The sequence below is a fragment of the Leucopleurus acutus genome (assembly GCF_964270905.1).
Source record: "Leucopleurus acutus genome assembly, chromosome: 5".
Taxonomy (NCBI): domain Eukaryota; kingdom Metazoa; phylum Chordata; class Mammalia; order Artiodactyla; family Delphinidae; genus Leucopleurus; species Leucopleurus acutus.
The window spans coordinates 15,761,462-15,779,137 of record NC_139147.1 but is presented as its reverse complement, the minus strand read 5'-3'; the positions used below and the strand labels follow the sequence as shown (position 1 = coordinate 15,779,137).

General features: G+C 38.4%; 1 protein-coding gene across 6 annotated transcripts in view; it reads left to right on the top strand.

Annotated features, from left to right (window-relative positions):
* Window positions 1–180: 180 nt before the first annotated feature.
* Window positions 181–17,676, top strand: part of USP16 (ubiquitin specific peptidase 16) — a 30,456-nt gene continuing 12,960 nt past the window's right edge. The window contains exons 1-11 of one of the 6 annotated variants that reach the window (XM_082840123.1): window positions 181–319; window positions 3,327–3,441; window positions 6,996–7,097; window positions 8,753–8,931; window positions 12,067–12,170; window positions 12,935–13,038; window positions 13,941–14,125; window positions 14,690–14,785; window positions 15,370–15,500; window positions 15,800–15,887; window positions 16,933–17,011. In XM_082840123.1, coding sequence (XP_082696249.1) covers window positions 7,037–7,097; window positions 8,753–8,931; window positions 12,067–12,170; window positions 12,935–13,038; window positions 13,941–14,125; window positions 14,690–14,785; window positions 15,370–15,500; window positions 15,800–15,887; window positions 16,933–17,011 — 1,027 coding nt within the window. In that variant the 5' untranslated portion in view covers window positions 181–319; window positions 3,327–3,441; window positions 6,996–7,036. Of the gene's footprint in view, window positions 320–3,313; window positions 3,442–6,995; window positions 7,098–7,541; window positions 7,595–8,752; window positions 8,932–12,066; window positions 12,171–12,934; window positions 13,039–13,937; window positions 14,126–14,689; window positions 14,786–15,369; window positions 15,501–15,799; window positions 15,888–16,932; window positions 17,012–17,676 lie in introns of those variants that run through there. The other 5 variants (XM_082840121.1, XM_082840124.1, XM_082840122.1 and 2 more) reach the window with 5 other exon arrangements.

The window sequence follows — 17,676 nt, the reverse complement described above, 5'->3', positions numbered from 1 at the left end:
TCTACGAACCGCTCTGGCCCGGCAGCCTGGGAGAGCGAGACCGAGTCCTCCGGGGCTGGCGCATGCGCAGTCGTAGGCCCGCTCTTCCCGGAAGCCTGAGCAGAGACCATTGGGATTCCTGGGCCCAGCCTCCTTCTTCTCGGTCGCGGAGTTTTTGTTCTCCCGGATTGGCGTTTCCCAGCTGCTGCCACTGTCAGTGAGAAGCATAGCCGGCAAGTTTCCTGAGTCAGGAAATGGTCCTTTAAAATAACGCTCTTCAAATTTGAACTTGCAGCGGAATCTTTCGGGGATCTTGGTATATAATGCAGCTCGGGATTAGGTAGGTAGTGGTGGGGTCCCACCTTCTGCATTCCTAAGGTCTTCCCGAGCAGTAACGATCCTCTTGGTCCCTGAAGGACACTGAGTAGCAAGGCAATAGGAACAGTTGAGCGTGGATGCTGGCCTTGGCGACCTTAGGAAGGACCCTGTGCATGCACAGAAACTTGTCCCGGCTAATAAAAGGACAGTTTGAACGCGACTCCAACACGAGAGTAATTAAAAATGTTTTTCTTCACGAACTAAATATACACAATGCACTTTTTCCTTTATGTTACATATTCATTGTAGAAATCTCATAAATGAGGTTTGTAAACTGATATCCATTGATGTCAGGTACTACTGAAACTGCTAGGTGGCGGGGCGCTCCCAGGAGCTCTGCTCCTTTATGTCTCAGGGCAGAAAGAATTCAGGCAGAGGCAAAGTGATGGTTAAGAAGTGACTTATTAGAATAGGACGCTTGTGAGGCTTACAGGCGGGCAGGCGAGCGTTGTGCTGCCCCGAGTACTTCGTGGGTTACATTTTTATAATCAAAGGAAAAGTGGGGAGGGGAAAAAGACCACCTTCTTCCTCATTCTTGAGTAGATGTCATGTTTCCATCATCAGCTCCTCCTCCAGGTTGGGCAGGGGAGTTTTTCTTGTCCCTACATGGTCAAGCCGGGACTGTCATGGCACTATGGAAAATTATTTTAGGTCTCAGTACAATGAGGGTCTTTCACTTTGAAGTGTCACCTTTCCATAAATTATTGTTTTTTATGTGTGCAGAGAGCATGTCCTAGGAGTCATTAACTTACTGAGCTCACTGGGCAGGATGTGAGTCTCATGCTACCATTGTTTTATTGTTTTGAGGCATGCCTCATACTTCTGTTGTATGGTTTTGTAGTTAGGCAAACCTGCATTCTTGAGTGATCATTAACTTACTGTGGTCTCCCAAAGCCCCCTAAAGTTCCCTCTTTATCTACAATCCCCTAATGGGATTTCTGAGCTATTTGATTATCCTACTCTATCCCTATCAGTTTTTTCTTTTGAAGTAAAAATGAAATGAACATCTTAAATGTATATTTGCTGAGTTTTGACAAACGCAAACACCTTTGTAACTCAAATCCTATTGAGATATAGAACATTACCAGCACCCCAGAAAGTTCCTAAATGCTCCTTCCCAGTCAGTCCCCACCCAACCCAAGAGGCAACCACTACTCTGATTTTTTCTCCCACCACAATTAGCTTTGTCTGTTCCAAAACTTCATATGGATGGAATTATACAGTAGGTACATCTGTGTAAGGCTTCTTTCAGTATAAAGATTCATCCATGTTTTTGTGTGTATCAGTAATTTCTTTTTTTTGCTTAGTTGTATTCCACTGTGACTATACCACAGTGACTGCTGTAGTCCACTGTGACTATACCAGTTCTTCCATTCCTCTTTTGATGGAGATGCGGGCTGTTTGCAGTTTTTAAACTATTATGAATAAGGCTGCTATGAACATTCTTGTACAAGCATTTCTCATGACTATATTTCTTCAGTAAGTATTTATTAAGCACTGTGTTCCAAACACTTCCAGGTATTAGAGATACAGCTATGAACAAGACAAAGATGTCCCATTTCTCAAAGAGCTTATATCTCCTTGTTTCTGTGTATCTATGGAGGCAAGGGGATAGGCTGGGGGAGGAGGTAAATGTAGGTAACTATGAAAGAAAAATACCAGATAGTGATAATTGCTGGGTAGAGAAGTAAAATAAGGTGATGTGAGTGATCGGGTAGCTATGTTTCCTAGATTGCGCAGCCAATTTCTTTGTGAGGAAGTGACTTTTAAAGTGTGAACAAAATTAGAATAAGATCAAAAGGGAACAGCATTCTAGGAAGAGGAAGCAGGTGGTACAATGGCCCTAAGCCTCTTTTAGGATAGAAAAAAAAAAAAAAGCCTATGTGCTGAATGAAGAAAACTTATAGCAGTAAAGAGCAGGAGAGCCAGTTTCCCCCCAAATTTAACCACCGTTACTCTGGCCGATTGGACAGATTAGGATGCCACTTTCTTTTTATTTATTTATTTATTTATTTATTTTGGCTGTGTTGGGTCTTCTTGCTGCGCACAGGCTTTCTCTAGTTGCAACGAGCAGGGGCTACTTTTCGTTTCAGTGCGTGGGCTTCTCATTGCGGTGGCTTCTCTTGTTGTGGAGCCCGGGCTCTAGGTACGCGGGCTTCAGTAGTTGTGGTTCACAGGTTCTAGAGCGCAGGCTCAGTAGTTGTGGCTCATGGGCTTAGTTGCTCCGCGGCATGTGGGATCCTCCCAGACCAGGGATCGAACCCGTGTCCCCTGTATTGGCAGGCGGATTCTTAGCCACTGCGCCACCAGGGAAGTACCTAGGATGCCACTTAAACCTAGTTTTATCAGATTACTAATAAGGATGAATATTTCTTCATATCATGCTCTTTTATTGTGAATTACCTGTTTATAGCCCTTGCCTGCTTTTCTATTGCCACCTGCATCTTTTTTTCCTAGCAATTATTGTGTCTTCTGCATAAGACTATAGTCCAGGGCGATGAGGCCTATGTTTATTTCACTTTACAGAGGGCTTGGCACTTACCTATTTCTAACGAGTAAACAGTAAATATTTGTAAATTTTACCCTGTGTCGGCAAGGTTAGTTCAAGACTATTTACATATTCAACTTTAGAAGTCGACTGGACAGAATTAGGGAAAAAAGCGTTAACTTTAAATGTCCCCTCTCAGCCAGCCTTCAGATGCGATGTGTTTGAGTAAGGTATCTATCCAGGAGACTCCAAAGGGCTGACCACCACCACCTGGTACCCATACTTTAGAAGTATTTCAATAACCCCAGAGTCACACGCGAGCGGGAAATACTCATTGACAGCCAAGCTTCCAGGGGCTGCCGCGTTCAGACTTCCGGTGTGAGCCCCGCGCAGGCGCTGATTAACTGTCGTCAGTGCCGCCGGACCCTGGGGCCAAAGCCACTTCCCATAATGCTGCGTAACGGAAGTTGTTGCTTTCTAGGGGTCACGCTGGCTTCCGCTCTGTCGCTCTCAATTCGTCACCCGGAGGAAGACGGAGCAGGCTGCCCAGCCCGAGGGCCCATTAAGGGATGCAGTTATGGGCGCTGTCGCCGTGGGTGAGTTCTGCTCCCACTGCCTCGCAGTCACCGCTCGCACGACTTCCTGCGCGCCGGGAGTCCGAATTTCCTGCCCGACTTCGTTCTCCTCTTGAAGGCCCTCGTCCTTAAGCACGTTCCCTGGCCTCGGCCCGGTACCGCGTTCTCATTGGCCTCATGTCCTGTCCGTTCCAGGAGCTGACCAATGAGTTGTTGGTGCTGGCGCCCTCCTCGACCCGGTGGACCCCGAGGTTCCCCAGTGGGTGCGGAGCAGTTGGAAGGGAAAGGGAGGTGTGGCGAGCGCCGCGCGGCTAGGGGCACCTTATGGGTTGGGGCTGAGTTGGCTGCCGCGTCCGTGTGGTGGTTAGTAGGATAGGCAGCATCTGTCACCTAACCAATTCGGTGCTCCCAGGGTAGGATAAATGTATGCAAAACTTGAAAGCCGTGTTCTAGTCTTGCAAAGTTTTCCAGACGCTTGCATTTTTAATGGAACCGAGGGAAGACTGGGAGGGCGGAGAGAGAAGGGAACTGGATAATATGAGAGCCGGCAAAACCAGCTCTGATTTAAACTTTGTGTGGAGTCCTGCAAAAAGTAACGGTCATCTGAAGACTCGTCTGAAAAATTGTATAGATTTATTGATGTATTATAGCTGATGGTACTCACAGTACTCTCTTCTCACGACTCATTAGATGCCCTTTATAGTTGTCAAAAATTTATTGGAGGGGCTTCCCTGGTGGCGCAGTGGTTAAGAATCCGCCTGCCAATGCAGGGGACGTGGGTTCGAGCCCTGGTTCGGGAAGATCCCACATGCCGCGGAGCAACTAAGCCGGTGCACCACAGCTACTGAGCCTTCGCTCTAGAGCCCGCGCTCTAGAGCCCGTGAGCCACAACTGCTGAGCCCATGTGCCATAACTACTGAAGCCCACGCGCCTAGAGCCCGTGCTCCGCAACAAGAGAAGCCACTGCAATGAGAAGCTCGCGCACCACACGGAAAGTAGTCCCCGCTCGCCACAACTAGAGAAAGCCCGCACACAGCAACGAATACCCAACACAGCCAAAAAATAAAAATAAATAAAATAAATTAAAAATAATTTATTGGAGCTTTTCCACATCATTGAAGCAACCCCCTTACTGTCCTCTGCCTGCAGCAATTACAGTTCGTCTTTCAAGTTTTACTTTGGAGTCTGGGCTACTGCAGTCCTCAAACCAGATTTGCTAGTGCTGTCTTCACTACTGCAGATTTCTTCATTCTTTACCTTTCTCTTTTTCACTGGAACTTGTGTGCTTCATTCTTATGTACCTACCTTTGCACCTTATAATCATCCTTAATTCCTCAGGTACTATTATCTTTTTCTATTTCAATGCAAGAAGTATTTCTTGACCTACTATGTACTAACACTATGCTAAATGCTATAGGCGATTCAGAAGTAACACTGAAAACCATTTCTTGCTTCTAGAACTTTAGATTCCAGATAGGGAAATAACACATGTCCAGGTTAAAGATTTAAGAAGCAGCCCACTTATGTATCTGATTAGGGTACAAGATGAATAGTGCACACTAGCTGGGGAAGTAGAGTTGAGTGGTTCATTTAGAGTAGAATGGTTGCCTAAGGCTCCATTGAAGTGGAAATCTTGGAGAAATTGGGAAGATTTGGATAGATGGAGAGAACTATCTGGAGATCAAAGGCTTAGAGGTAGGGGCAGGGTGCTTTGGAGTGAAGGATACTGAAGAGACTGGCTTGATTCTGTGTTGGAACCAAAATATCGGCGTTTTAGTTCCATCTCTGCCACCCTGTGATCTTTCATCGTTTTGCTTGAGTTTCCTTCTTTACCGAAATGCTCCATTTAAAGGGTTTTGTGAAAATCAAATGAGATAATACTTATGAAAAGGCTTTGAAGATCAGAAGCACTATATGATCAAAGATTAGTGGTTCTTTGTTGAGAAGTAATGAGAGTAAGGATTACCACAGCGGTGGGAACAATTTATAAGGGACCATGAGTGCACAGCATAGGAGGGTGGGTTGAAAAACTGTTAAATACTTTGAATCAACAGGGTGATATCATGGGGCTTCCCTGGTGGCAAAGTGGTTGAGAGTCCACCTGCCGATGCATGGGACACAGGTTCATGCCCCGGTCTGGGAAGATCCCACATGCCGCGGAGAGGTTAGGCCCGTGAGCCGTGGCCACTGAGCCTGCGTGTCCGGAGCCTGTACTCCGCAACGGGAGAGGCCACAACAGTGAGAGGCCCGCGTACCCCGCAAAAAAAAAAAAAAAGAGGGTGATATGAGGAAAATGGCATTATTGGAAGATATGTCTGGTACTGGCATGCAGCACAGATTAGAGGGAGTTGGATTGGAGGCAAGAACTTGGATGCTGTTTTTTTCCCCTAAAATCTGCAATTCTAGATAAGAGAAATTATGTTAAATATTATCTTGGGGTGAGAAAATTACTTAAAATATACGCTCATTTTATATATACCCATATAGTTGTGTTCTTTTGTTAGTAGTTAATTTATTTTGTAAACATGAAACTTTGTTACGTTTTATATTATCTTTGAAAAGGTTAACAGTTATTTAATTTGCCACTCATTCTTCATACAAACCTTTTGGAATTACCTTTAGTTACCCTAACCCATTAAGAGCTAAAGGAGGAATACTTCTAATACTCTAAGCCAGAGCACAATGACAGCTAAGTATCAATTAATTGGCAAGTGTTTTAAAAACGTATGTCCCAGGTCCTACTTTCCATTTATGCAATCAGAATTTTAATAAGCATCCCAGGTAAAATAATTATTGTAGTCAGTTAAGTGATTTTGACACTAAGTTATTCTAATGTATGTAAAAATAAAACCGCTATTAGGTAGACCTGTATGTACTTTCAGTATTTTTCATGTTTTCTAATTTTTAATTGTTGACTAAGGAGGTGATTTGATATGAACTAGATTTATCATAGTAGTCCAAACTGATTTTGTCAAGAATATAATGTAAATGGTTGAGAATGCAGATGTAATCGATTTTCAGCTAACATCCGTAGGAAATCCTGGTGTGGAAAAATGCAGAACCTTGTGTCACTTTTTATATTTGGCTTTGAATTATTTTGTGAATTTTCTAACTCCCTCTAAGAGATTGTTTTCAGAATTATTTTTAATTTTCTTTGAGAAATATCAATCAAATTGCATTCCCTGCAGGAGCTAAGAAAGATGGCTTTGAAGGACGAGAAATTATCTTGTTTCAAAGTGCCACCACCATTCCACATTTATCTAGTGAGAAGTTGAATTCCTAATAATGTAAGGGGCTGAGACTTTTCAAGATCTGTGTAAGAAGGTGTAGGTTCTCTCCTGACCTTTACATTTATTGAAAACCTTTTAACCTTACTAAGAATCAGATTCCTAGGCTGTGAAAAACAGAGGTAATACCCTACTTCAGGGTTCTTACTGAAAACTGGATGATACATGTGAATGGTTTTTGTAACTTAATAGACACACAAAATTATGTGGTTTAGTTATGTTACTGTCTCCAAGAGAACTGTAAAACATACTTTTTTTTTGTCAAGCTAACTTTATCTTGTTTTCTAGATTGTTATTTTGTGTCAGTAAGTAATCCATAAAGTGCCAACATGGGAAAGAAACGGACAAAGGGAAAAACTGTTCCAATTGATGATTCTTCTGAATCTTTAGGTATATTTCACAAACTAAATCTTTAAAGTACTGTTTGTATCCCTAAATGGACATCTATTTTAATATGTAAAAATGGGATCAAAGTGTACATTATTCTGTAATTTGCATTTTAACTTACTCTTTGTATAGACATGTCATTTAATAGCACAACATTTTTAATGGCGTGATGTTTATTCCATTGATGTAAAAGACCATGGTTGCACATTTCATAATTTATTTAGGTAATCCCCTACTGTTACAAATGTAGATAAATCTTTAACTTTTCAGTGTTATGAATAGAGTCATAGTAAACATTTTTGTAGCTAAAACTGTGCACATCTGGTTATCTTCTTCTTGGTACAGATCCTAGAATTAGAATTGCTGAATTAAGTGGTGTAAACGTGTTCAAGGCTCTTTTGGATCTATTGCCAAATTGCCCTTCAGAAATGTTTTACTAATTTACAGGCCCCCTTGCAGCGTAACAAAGTGCCCATTTCTCTGAACCTTTATTGACACAGGTTAGTATCATTTGTAAAAATCTTTTCCTGATTTGCTAGTTGAAAAAGAGTATTTTCTTTTTCCAGTCTGTGTTTTTTTGATGACTTACTGGGATTTAGTAGTTTTTCATATGATCTCACTTGCATTTATATTCTCTTGGTGCACATTCATTGGACATAAAGCTAATTGTGTCACTTGATGAGTTTCTAAACCTCCAGGGGCCCTCAAAGAACTGAAGCCCTTTAGAGTGGCTTGTGAAGCCTGTTAGTGATCTAGCCCCAGCGGGGGTTTTCAGTTTCAGGTCCAGCTGCTCGTTTTTAAACATGCGTGACTGCCATTCTCAGGAGACAGCATGCACTTGTACATTTTACGCCGCCATCCCTTTGTTCATGAGATGTGGCCTTTTCAGATTGTTCTTTACTCCATGAGGTCATAGTTTAAAGTATGAGCGTGAAATAAGAAAGACTTGAATCCAAATTCTGGCATAGCTGTTAAGTAGTTATGTGACCTTGGGCACTAACTTTGAGGTTTCTCATCAGTCATTGGGGATAGTAGAGTCTTCCTTCTGGGGTGGTTGTGTGGATTAAATGAGATAATGTAGCACAGTGTCACACTCATAGTTAAGTGCTTAATTAATATGAGTTTTTGTTACTGTAAATATCTTCCAAGATTATGCAGACATTACCTCCCCTGTGAAACTTTCATTGACATCAACCTTCTCGTGCTGCTATAGCATGTTTCAGAGATTCTTGTACGTTTATTTATTTATTTGCTTCTCCTGCCAGAATGTGTGCTGCTTAAAGAAAGAGCTGTGAGTTGGTCACTTTTTAGGTTCCATGGCATCTGTCACAGTGCCAGGTGTGCAGTAGTTGTATTGTTGACTGAATGAGGGACCTTCTCTACAAACCTTTTAAAATAAAGAGAATAATAGATGTGATAAATAAATTGAAGTGATTTGGGGTGGCGGTAGTTATACCAAGGACTTCAAAATTTGTATAACATCCCTTTCTTACGTAATCGTCTTATAATCAAATATCAAACAAAAATTTAACTTTTCAGGTTATCTAAAAGTTTGTTTATAAATTCATTTTTGAAGTTCAAATCAAGTGTAAGTTTTGAGATTAACTGAAGAAAGACATATTTTACCTCACGTACTCCTTTATTATTTGTTTTAATAGAACCTATGTGCAGACACATTAGAAAAGGATTGGAACAAGGTAATTTGAAAAAGGCTTTAGTGAATGTGGAATGGAACATTTGCCAAGATTGTAAGACAGACAATAAAGTAAAAGATAAATCTGAAGAAGAAACGGAAGAAAATTCTTCAGTTTGGCTGTGTCTTAAATGTGGCCATCAGGTATGCTTAGATTTTGATTGATATGGAATTTTATTATTTAAGTATGAACTTAAAAATTTATATAAGTATGAACTTCTTTTAGAAGATATTACCTAAAAGTACAGTATGGGTGACCAGAATGCTAGCTGGCATAGGTCATGTTCCCTGGGGAACAGATTCTGAGAGTGAGATTTGTGTGTAGGTGGTTTATTGGGGGGTGTTCTCAGGTACCACCCAAGGAAAACAGTGAGGGAAGCAAGTTTAGGCAGAGGGAGAGCAAAGAGGCAGTGCTACGGGGTCTCAGCTGATCCCACAGTGAACTCTGGCCTTCAGAGAGGTCCTGAATTGAGGCAAGAGGCCAGGCCTTTGTACTTGTGCATAGACCAGCCATTGGATATGGGCTGACCCTGGGGAGGGGAACTAACCTTGGGCAAGGCGGCTTCCTTCCACTGAGGATAATTCTTGGGGGTCGACGGACTGAGCTGTGAGCTGTCACCAGGCCACATTTCTGGCTGCTGGGGGAATGAATACCTTGGGGTTGCGTGGTATCTGGGTTGCAGAACAGCTCACAGGTATTACCTTGGTACTAGAGGTCAGGAGAGCCTCTTAGTCAGCCTTAGTGGTGTTAAGTTTATATGTTAGGAAACTGGACTACTGGGCAGTGGTAACATTTTATAAAACTATAGTATAATATCACAACCAGGATACTAACATTGATGCAATCCATCAGTCTTAATCAGGTCTCCCCAGTTTTACTTCTCTTCGTTTGTGTGGGTATATGTGTGTTGTGCATGTGAGTATGTGTGTATTAAGTTCTGTACAGTTTGTCACCTATGTAGTTTCGTGTATCCACCACCACAGTCAAGGTATTGAATAGTTCCAACATTACATGGACCTCGTGTTGCGTTTCTAAAATCATACTCACTTCTCTACTGCCATCCCTCCCCCCAGCCCCTTGCAACCACTAGTCTGTTCTCTGTTTCTAAAATTTTGTCATTTTAAAAATGTTATATAAATGGAATCATGTAATATACAACATTTTAGGATTGGCTTTTTTCACTTAGCCTAATCACCTGAGGGTTTACCCAAGTTGTGTGTATCAATAGTTCTTTTTTATTGCTGAGTGGTATTACATGGTATGGGCATACCACACCTTAACTGTTCACCTGTTGAAGGACATTGGGGCTTATCTCACTTTTCTGGTGATTATGAATAAAGCTGCTATGAACATTTGTGTACACGTTTTTGCGTGAACTTAAGATTGCATTTCTCTGGGGACAATGTCCAAGAGTGCAATTGCTGGGTGATATGATAATTAAATGTTTAGTTTTTTGGGTTTTTTTGGCTGCCCCACGTAGCATGTGATCCTAGTTTCCGGACCAGGGACTGAACCCATGCCCCCCGCAGTGGAAGTGCAGAGTCCCAACCACTGGACCACCAGGGAAATCCCCTTAAATGTTTAGTTTTTAAGAAACTCCCAGACTTTTCCAGAATGGCTGTACCATTTTATATCCCTACCAGTAGCATGTGTGATCCACTTTCTCCACATCCTTGCCAGCATTTAGTATTGTCACAGTTTTTTATTTTAAACATTCTGATAGATGGTACCTTATTGTAGTCAGACAGTTAAAAAAATTTTATATGCTAGTAAAGAACATATTTATTGTTTATTTATATTTGAAAAGTTTTCATTTAACCTGTTAGATACATATGATGAGGGTGAATATATTTTACTACTTCAAATTTTCCACAATACATTTCTTATTATAAATTTTATCTATTTTGCTATCTTTTTAATTCCTAAGGGTAAGACAATGTCAGTATTAACTGTTAACTTTTATCCCAGTAGAGTTATCTTTTGTGCTGTTAGCAAGGGATTCTCACCTGTTGTCTTATGATAACTCATGTCATGTTTAAGTTTCAGATAATCTCAAATGGTGTTAAAATTTTCAAAATTAATATCAAATGTTAGTTTATTTTAGATTTAAATGTTGAGCAGGATAAATTGAGTCAGTAGGTTTGATATCATAGTTGAAGGATTAGAAGCCATTGATAAATATTTCCCCTCTGAAGGATAATTTTAGTAGCTACAATAGAAACAGGACCACTTATTGTAGTGCTATCCAAGAGAGTTGGAAGCCTGGTTCAGATAGATACACAGTGAAGATGTATTTCTTAGCTGTGATTTAATCACCTGGAGACACACAATATGGTCATGTTCTTTTATGAATATGCCTATGCAGATGTAGGTGAAAATCTCCCATTTACTTGTTCAATTAATGCTTATTGACCTCCTTCACTTTGCTAGGTTTTTGGTAATAGGTTAATTCTGTTCTTCATGCCTTCAGGATTTACACTCCAGGGGAGGAAGGATATCAACATTAACAACTTTAATATAAGGTAGAAAATAAGGAATGCCACCAGGAATTTATACCATGTTTTGTAGGAGTGTGTTTAGAGGAAGAATATAGTGTTTTCTTATCTTGAAGGATAAGCACAGGCTTCTGAGAGGAAATGACCTTTGAGCAAGATCCTGAAGACTGGGTGGGATTTGATCAGTGGCAGTAACAGTAAAGAATTTCAAGGCAAATGGAATAATGTGAACAAAATTGTATTGTGGAAGGGCTGTGGTTTTAGCTGGTAGATGATATTCAAATAGGAGATTATGGGGGATAATCCTGAAAAGGTGGATTGAGATCAGAGGGTATCAGGTTTGGTGAGTAGGAGTTTAAGAGCAATTCATCACTTTTGAATTGAGTATATGAACAGAGCTTTGTTTTAGGAATATTAAACTAAAAAATATGTATATGAAGAAAGGTTGAAGTTAGGAAGATACTTAGGAAGATGTTAAGGAGTCTAAACTAGAACTAGTGAATGACTACATTAGCATGGTTTAGTTGGGACTGGAAATGACAAGTTGGAGTGGAAGAGTCCTTCTAGTGCTTGGGTTTATAAATACCTTCTTCCTTAAATGTCCTCAGCTGCCTATTCATATTTAAGTTTTAACAAAATCTGGACTCTCTAGAGTCTAAAGTTTTATTTTCAATATTATAAGAATGGCAGAATTTCTTGACCCACTTCCTTATTCATTGTAGATTATGAATTCTCTCCTGGTGAATTTTTGTGGCTTTGAGGTTTATGATTATGATTCTCTAGGGCTGCGGCAGAAATTCTCAGGAGCAGCATGCCTTGAAGCACTATATGACGCCGAGATCTGAACCTCATTGTCTGGTTCTTAGTTTGGACAACTGGAGTGTATGGTGAGTTTCAACTCCTGTGCCCATTTGCTGGAAATCATTTGAAATGTTGGAGAATGGAGGTGTTTGAAATGTTTAAAGAGCAAGAAGGTTAAAATTTTTGTAGTATTTGTTTAAATACCATCACTTTCAGAAGGCTAGAGAATGTGATGTTATGAGAAGCTTTTGCTTAGTATTGTACAAACACAAAAATTATAGCATGGAAAAGACATAGGAATTTTCACACTTGTTTTTCTTTCTTGTGATATTACAAAGTATATGGTAGATTGTTTTTAGTTTAAAAATTGGGACACTAAGGACAAATTCCAGATAAACTGAGAATATAGTAAATTTTGGCAATGAATTTGCATGAAAATGTCAGGCTGGTATTTCTTTTAACCTCATTAAAATAAAATTTTACATCTTTAAAAACCATTTACATAGCAGTGTTCACTGAACATTTGTCAGTTGTAAAATTTGTTAATTTTGATGATGTAGGTCTGTGATTTGAAATATTAGAAAAAACTTTCACTTTAATGTTATAAATAGCCATTTCAGTAAAATATTTGGAGTATATTCACAGTATTTATATGTAGCTATAATTCAGGCTAACCTTATTTAACAGTAAACCAGAGTTAATATGTATAGTCTCCTTCAAAACAGAATTTTCAGTTTCTTTAGTAGAATAATTTGAGGGTTACACACTTTGGGTTCCATGAATTAAAATTAGTGCCCTTCTGTGGTTGTCAGTTTGTTACTTTTCTTCTCTGGGATCTTTTGGGACACAGGTGTTACCTATGTGATGATGAGGTCCAGTATTGTAATTCAAACCGATTGGGTCAGGTGGTTGATTATGTTAGAAAACAAGCCGGTATTACAGCTCCAAAATCAGGTAAAATCATTTGTTTCTTAATATATACTGTAATGTTGATTTATATAATCTGCTGATATTTAGTTTAACATACCATAGCATTACATATAGCTGAATAACATTAATTATGATTGATTTCAAACTATTTTTGGTTAAGAATGTAAAACAGTGAGAATATAGATAATTATAAGGAGTTAGAATTAGAAGGGAATCTGAGAAACAATAGTCAAATGTGATGTAGAGTCTGGACTAAGTAATGGGCAGTAACACCCTATTCCCATACCCTGGCACAGGGGCTTAAGGGAGACCTGCCTTATAATGAATTTATTTTGTTACATTTGTTTGGATGATGTGAAAGTAAAGTGCCTGTAACTCCTTCAGAAGGCCAGATACTTCTCAGGTTTTTTTCATACATAATTAAATTAATTGGGTTGGCTTTCATCATTTGCTTTAAAAGCTTGTTTACATTTTTACTGTCACAGTGGTATCTTTTGTGGAGCCAGAATTGTTTGTTCCTAACTTCAGGATTGGTCTTTGACCCTCAGACTTCATTTAAAAATTTATTTCATGTCCACATTCTTTATTTGATTGCTTTATACTCTGATTTCACAGGGTAAGATATGCTCATTTGTAGAAAACATTTGTGCATTAAAAAGGGATTTATATTGAAGCATATACTGTTTGGTTTCATTTGTCAAAGTAATGCTTACATCAGTTCTGAATATTTTTTGTTTATTGGTTTTTCTCTCTTGATGGTAATTTACTTATATTTGTAAGAAAACATTTAAAATCAAACAGGTGGCAAATCATGTTATTAGGTAAAATTCACAAATTCTGGTCCCCAGTATAACTTTGCATTTGGTATGGCTGTGTTATACATTTTGCTAATAAGTCTTTTCTTCTTCTTTTTTTTTTTAAAGCAGCAAAAGATAGTGGTAATATTGAACTTGAAAATAAAAAACTAGAAAAGGAGAGTAAAAATGAACAAGAGAGAGAAAAAAAGGAAAACGTGGCTAAAGAAAATCCTTCCATGAATTCTACTTCCCAAATAACTGTGAAAGGACTCAGTAATTTGGGAAATACATGTTTCTTCAATGCAGTTATGCAGGTGCCAATATTAATTTTTCCCCCTTTAAGGAAATCTAGTGTTTTCCTCATAGGGTGTTTTTGCATATTTGCTACTTGTAGGCTTGAGCTTTTCCCTTGTAAGTAGTTTATTTCTATGTTTTCAAAAAAAAACTCAAGGGAATGTTTACTTTGCATGACAGTAAAACACTGTGCTAAGCACTGGGGTGCAATAGGGCTCAAAACAAACATGGCCCTTGCCCTCAAAGAACTTTCACTTGGGTGGGGGAAACAGGAGAACCAAGTACAGAAACAAATGCCTAGTTGCACATAGTGGTAAGTAGTGGTGGTGGTAGGGTAGCTACTTCATATTGGGTGGTTGGGAGAATGACCTTCTGAGGTGATGAAGCAGCTCAGAACTGAAGTATTTATGAACCAATTAGAGTGGGGGGAAGAGCATGAAGTTACTTTTTGTTTGACAGTCGCAATAAAAATTGCAGTGTTGATAATGATTTTCTGTTTTGGTAGAATAGGCACTTAAAAAACATTTGAATGAATTGGTTTGCCTTTAAATAATTTTCCCTTTCTTTTCCATACTACATTCCAGAATTTGTCACAAACACCCGTGCTTAGAGAACTACTAAAAGAAGTAAAAATGTCTGGAACAATTGTAAAAATTGAACCACCTGATTTGGCATTAACAGTACGTACTTTAAAATTTTCTTTTATTCAGTACTTTTCCTCTCTGAATAGCAGCATTTTAAATTATTTTTAAGAATTGATGCTCATTTTCACCTCTTTTGTTTATTTGGTTTTAAGCTACCAAGTTAAGGATTTTCAGGCTAATGGAAATTTATAAGGGGCCTTTACATTTATTTGCTCTATGTATGCCATGTACTGCTGTGCTGAGTGTTTGGCTTCTTTCTTGGGAATGCTGTTGATGTTTGTGAAGCCGTAGGCCTGCATTCTTATTTTTGACATCTTTTCAGGTGACTTAAATGCTATAGAGCCAAATGAATTTTACCTTATCCATTTTTATTATTTACATTTTGCTTTGGCTCTTTCAGTTCCTAGGTAGTAAGTTCCTGATAATCTAAAACAGTAGAACTGAATTCTTTATCAAAGTCTATGACCAGAAGCCTTCTCCATCTTTTGATGTACATTTTGAGAATTTAATTGGGACAGCTCTGTCAGGAACATAGGAATAAAGGTTGACTAGTTACATTTCGATAAAATAAATGATTCCAAAATTTGACTGAAAAAAGTAATTTTTATTCCCATATTCAGGAACCCTTAGAAATAAACCTTGAGCCTCCAGGCCCTCTTACTTTAGCCATGAGCCAGTTTCTTAATGAGATGCAAGAGACCAAAAAGGGAATCGTGACACCTAGAGAACTCTTTTCTCAGGTCTGTAAAAAGTGAGTATCTGTTTTGATTGTGCTTTCAGTGCATCAGTAGGATGCTGGGAAATAATATGGAAAAATTATTAGCTTTAGAGTTAATTCAGTAGATATATTAAAGCATGGTTTATTTCATTTGGATTAAAAAATATGTACTTTGTATGAAAATTAAATCTACTAAGGATGTTGTTGGACTAAACAAACTTTTGAGAAACTAGTGAACACTCCAAGATTTGGGATATGATCCTGAGATTTTATAAAAAAATAGTTTCATTTTAGTAGACTCACCATTGTTTTTCTTTTTCTTTTTTCTGTAGAGCAGTGCGATTTAAAGGCTATCAGCAGCAAGACAGCCAGGAGCTGCTTCGCTATTTATTGGATGGAATGAGAGCAGAAGAACATCAAGTTAGCATATTTTGATCAGTGTATTTTATAATCTGATCTTCATTAACTTCTTTGTCATTTGATATCTTAAGAGTTATTAGAGCAGTGAAAACTAGTTGAGGCCATTATATTAAAAATTTTATTTTTCTTCAGCCTTTTCAACCAGTATATTTTAATTATTAGAATGAATGAAGGGAATTAGAAATGAGTCTCCTTTTCATAATGCTCTACTTTGCTTGATGTTTACAGCGTTATTGTTCTTTAAGGGTTCTATTGTACTAGCCTATACCAGGAGAGCTATAAGGTACTGGAAAATGTGTGTCCCCCAAACGATTCCCAGTTGCAGCGCACCCTTACTCTTAATTCTGAGCGTGATTTAACACTGCTTTTTGAATCTAAGAAGTATTTTTATTTTGTAAGAATCAGGGAACATTTGTATTTTAATTTTTTTGTTAATTACCAGGATATAAAGTAATTTGGGGGGATGTGGATATAATTAATAATAGTAATAACACAGTGATAACAACTAATATTTATGTTGCTCTTATTTTTTGTCAAGCACTGTTCTCAGTATTTTGTAAGCATTACCTTACTCAGTCCTCACAACCATTCTGTGAGTCATTTTCTCACTTCATAGATTATGAAACTAGAGTATAGAGAAGTTCAGTGCCTGGTTCAAGGTCATCCAGTAGTGATGGAGCTAGACTTTGAGCACTGGAGTTTGTCCCTGTAGCTCTCATTATCCACTCTGCTTCTAGGACATGGTATTTCAGTGGTCTTTTCAAAGGAGGTAGGCATGTTCTGAAAAGCTTTGGTTTGAGTAGGTTAAAATCTTGAAATGATAAGATGGTGCCTTTGCTCAGGGGTTACTGATTGTTTTTTTAAGTATAATTCTTTTTAGCTCCTGGAATTAATTTTGAAAATGTGATTTTAGAAATATTAAGTTTTATTCAGTAAGTTTGGAGAGCTAATTAATTCTTGATCACTTTCTTGACTTGATTACATACTTTTTAAGGAAAATAACTATAAAATTTAATGGTATATATATCTATTTTATTACTTTTAGAGAGTGAGTAAAGGAATTCTTAAAGCATTTGGTAATTCTACTGAAAAAGTGGATGAAGAGCTAAAAAATAAAGTTAAAGGTAATGTCTGAATTTTTGAACTAAAGCACTATAGTTGAATTCCTCTGTACTTTAGGACAAGATCGCTAACACATGTATTTCAAATCCACAGTTATTAATAATTTATATTATCCACAGTTATTATAATTTCTCTTTATCTTCGTTGATTTAAAACAATTATTCAATACTCCAAAGGTAAATACTTTAGAAAAATTTAACTTCTGGTGTATTCTTTTTATGCAATATTATGGTAAAATTTATAAACATAGAGCTAAGATGACATCACAATTTTATTTTTCAAAAACTTAGACTTTATTTATTTATTTATTTGGCCGCGCCGTATGGCTTGTGGGATCTTAGTCGGAACAGCTAGTTCTCCGACTAGGGATTGAACCCGGGCCCTGGCAGTGAAAGCGCCTCATCCTAACCACTGGACCACCAGGGAATTCCCTCAAAAGCTTAGACTTTAATTAGCAGTGATTGTCTTTGAGAGTTGTCAGTTCGTTTATTAATCATGGAGATAACTTTTTTCTTATTATGTGACCCTTGAAATGTGACTGGTGCAACTGAGGAGCTAAATTTTATTTTCATTTAATTCTAACTAATTTAAATATAGGTGGCCCCAATGACTAGCAACTACTGTATTGTAAAGCACAGTTCAGAATCAACACATAGCAACTGTTTAC